Source organism: Lipotes vexillifer, unplaced genomic scaffold (assembly GCF_000442215.2).
Source record: "Lipotes vexillifer unplaced genomic scaffold, Lipotes_vexillifer_v1.1 scaffold31, whole genome shotgun sequence".
Taxonomy (NCBI): Eukaryota; Metazoa; Chordata; class Mammalia; order Artiodactyla; family Lipotidae; genus Lipotes; species Lipotes vexillifer.
This window is the reverse complement of record NW_006792454.1, coordinates 2,624,272-2,629,625: the sequence shown is the minus strand read 5'-3', so window position 1 is coordinate 2,629,625 and position 5,354 is coordinate 2,624,272. Positions and strand designations below refer to the sequence as shown.

At 41.2% G+C, this 5,354-nt stretch overlaps 1 protein-coding gene across 1 annotated transcript; it reads left to right on the top strand.

The window, feature by feature from the left end:
• Positions 1-2,435: 2,435 nt before the first annotated feature.
• Positions 2,436-5,115, top strand: CER1 (cerberus 1, DAN family BMP antagonist). Its single transcript, XM_007465646.1, has 2 exons — positions 2,436-2,942; positions 4,801-5,115. The coding sequence occupies exons 1-2, from the start codon at positions 2,436-2,438 to the stop codon at positions 5,113-5,115; spliced, it is 822 nt and encodes a 273-aa protein (XP_007465708.1).
• The last annotated feature ends 239 nt before the right edge of the window (positions 5,116-5,354 follow it).

Below are 5,354 nucleotides of genomic sequence, written 5' to 3'. Positions count from 1 at the left end.
ACGTTTTCTCAACAGGAATGACAGAACAGCAAAAGGAAATGCTCCATGAGTAATTTTTAAATGACATTTATAAACACCAAAATTAGTATCAGAAGAAGAGGGGTTTAGGACTAAGGAAAGGATAAATATGCATAACTGACATCCCTACAGCTAATTTTTTTTTTTTTTTTTTTACCATTAATGAAATACATGTGCTCTCAGGGCTCTGCCTTTTCACGTATGGCTCCCTTGGTCTGTAAAAGCCACCCCACACCCATCCTGTTCTCTATCTGGCAAACAATTCATCCTTCAAAGCCAACTCGTGGGATCCTCCCAGACCAGGGCACGAACCCGCGTCCCCTGCACCGGCAGGCGGACTCTCAACCACTGCGCCACCGGGGAAGCCCCCCCTACAGCTAATTTAATAAAGTTATAAAATGTGTGATACCACTAGACTACTTGAGGGCAGGAAGTAAGTTTTCATCATTTTCTATCATATTCTAGTATCTGATATGATGCTTGGCCCACAAAGTGAGTCTTCTACAAATTTTAATTCAAAAGAAATTATTTGAATTGTACCCTATGTTCAGAGACAAGCAACCTGAGACCCCGAGTAGAATTTCAGGAATAGTCTTCAGTCTGGGGAAAAACTGTGATTAATGGCAATGGAACTTCAGGCACGAAAAAGTAAAGCCTAAAAGGAATCAGGAAACATATCATAGTTAGCTCCCACACCATATTTATAATTAAGTGGTCAGCTAATATAAATTATGTAATTTATATTTAGAGTGGCTAGCTCTGGAAGGCCTATTGCATTGGATGGCTGAGGGAAATTAAGAAATTCAAACAGCAGGCAATTTTAAAAAAGCACTTTAAAAGAAATGGCAAATACTAATGTTCATTTAGTATGAATCAACTGTACCTTAAGTTCTATGGGTACTTGGTACAAGTAGAATATATCTCTTCTGACAGATTTCTGGAAAAATGATGGTTCATTTAAAAATAATTCATTATTGTAGGTAAAAGGACTTGACGCTTTGTCTCGCGGAAATCATGACTGACTATTAAGAAGAACACTAGTGTCTGAAAAAAATATTCAAATGGATCACTTCTTGGAGAGAAAGATTAATCGGTTCTGAAAAAAAGAGAGGGGCATGTTCCAGGCTTATGTGTGTTACTGAAAGCAAACAATATGGTGATTAAATTAAAAGGGGAGAAATACAAGCAAGTACTGAGTCAATTCCCAATGGAAATACTGTCCAGTTAGTGTAGAGGGTAGATTGAACTCAACTCTGGGGTTCCATTTTTGTGGATGTGTTCCTTTCTCATACCCTCATCTGATTTATAACATTTTTGAATGATAATCATCTAACAAATTTTCCTTTGATCCCTGAAGAGTCATGTTTGCCTTCACCTTTATTTAACCTGGTCATCAATTACTGCAGAATAAAGATGATGTGGATTCTGTAAGGTAAAGAATGGACCAGCCAGCTTCATGCCCAGAGCTATCAAACCTGCTTCTTAGAATCCACGTTCTCAAGTCTGGCTCTTTGTTTAGAGAAATTAAAGAAAAAAAAGTCAATAGGGTAGCTTGAGGGAAAGACACTTCCCCATCCTCAGTGAGGGCTAATGAGCTGTCAGTCTATTACTTAGGATCCTGTTGAGAAATTTGTGAACAATTGAAAAATCTTATCTGATGATTGACCAGTTGTGAAATTTAGCACCAAGTATTTGATTCTTAAGGTGAGGGGATTACTTGGGAATTGTGAGTTTCCATGTGTGGAAAAGGAGAATATACTCCCTTTACTTGTTACCATGCAAAAATCAACAACCCTAACCACATCTCAGTAACAGGGAGTGTCCTCTGCTCAACGAACTTAACACCCCTCTATTTCTTCCTTTCCCTTTCTTACGACATTTATATACTTCTTTGGCTGCTTCTGTGCGTGTGCGTGCGTGTGTGCGTGTGTGTGTGTAGAGCCTGACAGCCTGATCTTTGGCTAAATGTATGCGTTAATTTTTATCTGATATACTTCTCTCTTTAAAACATGTCTGTTCTATCCCAGCACAAAGCAGAGGCACCACAAATGTTACCTTACTCTGGTCTTTCTAACAACAGTGATGGGAAATCCGGGCAAAGAATGTGTTGTTTTCACTAATGCTGCTCTTTAAATCTCAGACGATAAAGTGTCAGCTAATTACCCCCTGGGTCCCCGGCTTTCACTGAGGCCTTCTAAAATACACAAAACCAAAATGAAGGCAGGACACCATTAGCACTACATAATTCAAGCAAACAAGGAATGTGTTTACTCTGCCTGGCTACTGACCACCTGCCTTCCCGTTCCACAAGGCAGGTATCTATATATAGCATCACCCTGTTCACAGTCCTGCAGAGAGTGAACCTCTTTTGGGGCCTCACCATCTGTGAATCTGCAAGAAGCTTCGGCCCCGACAGCATGCATCTTCTCTTCCTTCAGCTGTTGCTACTCCTGCCTCTAGGGAAAGCTGCAAGGCACGGGGATGGCCGCCAGAGTCAGAATTCTGTTTCTCTCTTGCTCCTAGAAAGGCATCGCAGAGAGCTCTCCTTGGGCAACCATGAGGAAGCTGAGGAGAAGCCAGATCTGTTTGTGGCAGTGCCACACCTAATAGGTGCCAGCACTGCAGGGGAAGGCCAGAGGCAGAGAGAAAAGATGCTGTCCAGGTTTGGGAGATTCTGGAAGAAGCCTGAGAGAGAGCTGCACCCACCCCAGGGCTCAGTCAGTGAGCAATTCTTCCCTGGGACCCAGGGTCTCACTCAGCCAAAGGATGGGATGCCAATGGAGAAATCTCCTCTTCGGGAAGAAGCCAAGAAATTCTGGCACCATTTCATGTTCAGAATGAGTCCAGCTTCTCAGGGGATCATCCTGCCCATCAAAAGCCATGAAGTCCATCGGGAGACCTGTAGGACGGTGCCCTTCAGCCAGGTATTTGTTCTGGGTGGGGAAGGGGATCCAGGTTTTCAGGAGGGGGTGGACAGCTGGGACAGGTGGAAAGTAGGGGACGAATGTGCCGGGAGCCCGAGTCTCACCTCATTCCCGGATTTGGTCCTTGGGCCTTCATCAGTGGATTTGGCAAAGTATGATCATACTCCCTAAATTTCCTTCCGACCTTGGAAATGCTACAAGAATGGTATGATGGTACTGCTAATAATAGTAACCATTCATATTGTTGGCATAGAGCTTTGTTTTATGGGGTTTTATTTATTTATTTTTACATCGGGGTGGTCTTATCTGGAGAGATAATTGACTGTACCCCCAGTTAGGAAATTGGAAATTTAGAGCAATCACTAGAACTTCCCTCTAGCTACATCTCTACACTCTATTAGGATATGGATGAACAGGTGGATTCCATCTGTAGATGAGATGGGATACATTGGACTCCTCCCCGAACATGCATGTATGATGGTCTTAACCCCTGTATTTCACACTTACTTCATAGGTCTATAAAGTATGTTGAGGTTGTCAGGCAGAAGTTGCCATATTAGTTCTAGCATTACTATCACAAAAATGATTTAATTTAACGTATTTTCTCATAAGCTATCAAAAAATAATCTTGATGTGAAATCACATTTCCTCCTCTTAGAAACACCTGTTTCCCAGTTCATGTTGTGTTGGCTGATTTGCAGTTATTATGATTGATTCCACACTATTAAGACAAAGGAGCATTCTATTATCTACTGCCTCCAGTCAGTCGTGGCAAAGCCCACACTCCAAATGTTAAATTAAAATTGAGAAATTGCATCAGGTCCTTAAACACAAAGATATTGAACCAAAAGCAATGCAGGATAGAGTAAAATTTTCCAGTCCAGTAAAGCTACACAATTAAGCAGGCACTATTATAAGGTAATTGACTGTGCAAGGCAGTTAAGTATTCTGAAAAGGCAAGGATATGTAGCAACGACAAGTCAATGATCAAATAATAATGACTGCTTTGTTGGCCCATGTATAATTAGAAAATTGCTCCTAAGAATTGGGCAAATTTCCTTTGAACTCTTATTTTGAATTCTATCACTAATTAAATTAAAAATACGGTGTTTGGCTCATATATTTTGAAGGGCACATAAAGCTAGGTGTATGGGGTTATGGGAGATGCAAAGATGATGTCATGCATGATGATTTAGAGGCACAGGTGCTGCAGCTTTGCTCCATGCAACTTAATAGATTTGAATGTACTATAAGCACTGTAAAATAGGACAGAATTAAACTCTGGATGTTCTGATCTATTCTATGAGCAATTGAACAAATATGTATTGAGAATTTATTTTGTACAATGCACTGTGAAGAGCAGAAGGGTAAGGCACATTACTTATAAGAAGCTAGCCATTAGAATTTTCAGACAGGTAACACCCAATTAGACAAAATTTCTTAGAGTTTGGCATTTAAGTGTAGAGTAAAATATTTTCATATTACCTTAGTTATTTCCTACAGGCTAATTCATTAATGTATCCAATAAAAAAAATTTAGTTAAGGTAGCTCCACGCTCTTAAGATACCATCACTTGATTATTGCAAACTGTATCCAACATTGGAAAGATTTTTAAATCTTTTTATTTATTTTTTGGCCACTGCACTGCACGTGGGATCTTAGTTCCCTGACCAGGGATCGAACCTGTGCCGCCTGCGGTGGGAGTGCAAAGTCTTAACCACTGGACTGCCAGGGAAGTCCCTGGAAAGACTTTTAAATTTTAGTCTAAGTTATCCTCGCTTACAGTCTATAGCTTCGGCATCATGTATGGTAAAGAAATGACTCAAGATAATTTAATGGAGATGTGTTTGCCTTTTAGACTATCACCCATGAAGACTGTGAGAAAGTGGTTGTACAGAACAACCTTTGCTTTGGAAAATGCGGGTCTGTTCGTTTTCCTGAAGCTGCGCAGCACCCCTACACCTTCTGCTCCCACTGCCTGCCTGACAAGTTCACCACGATGCACTTGCAGCTCAACTGCACTGGCCTGGCCCCCGTGGTCAAGCTGGTGATGCTGGTGGAGGAGTGTCAGTGCAAGGTGAAGACAGAGCAGCAGCATGGCCACCCCGAACAGGCTGGCTTTCAGGCAGAATTTCACATCCAGGATCCCTTTATCCCAGGACTTTCAACATAAAAAAAAGCCATCCCACTATTATCAGCAAAGTTGCTGATTATTCAGTCTGAAAGGTTAAGTGGGTATGTAATATTTTAAGAGAAATGTGGTTTACAAAGTAAGAACGATTTAGAGGTCGTGGCATTCATCTAGTTACCAGTGCACATTTGGGATCTGGTCTTGACTCTGCCGCTAACTGTCTGTAGGATGTTAACAAGTTGCAAAAGCTTTCTCCCCCTTAAATTTTTCATCTGTAGAGG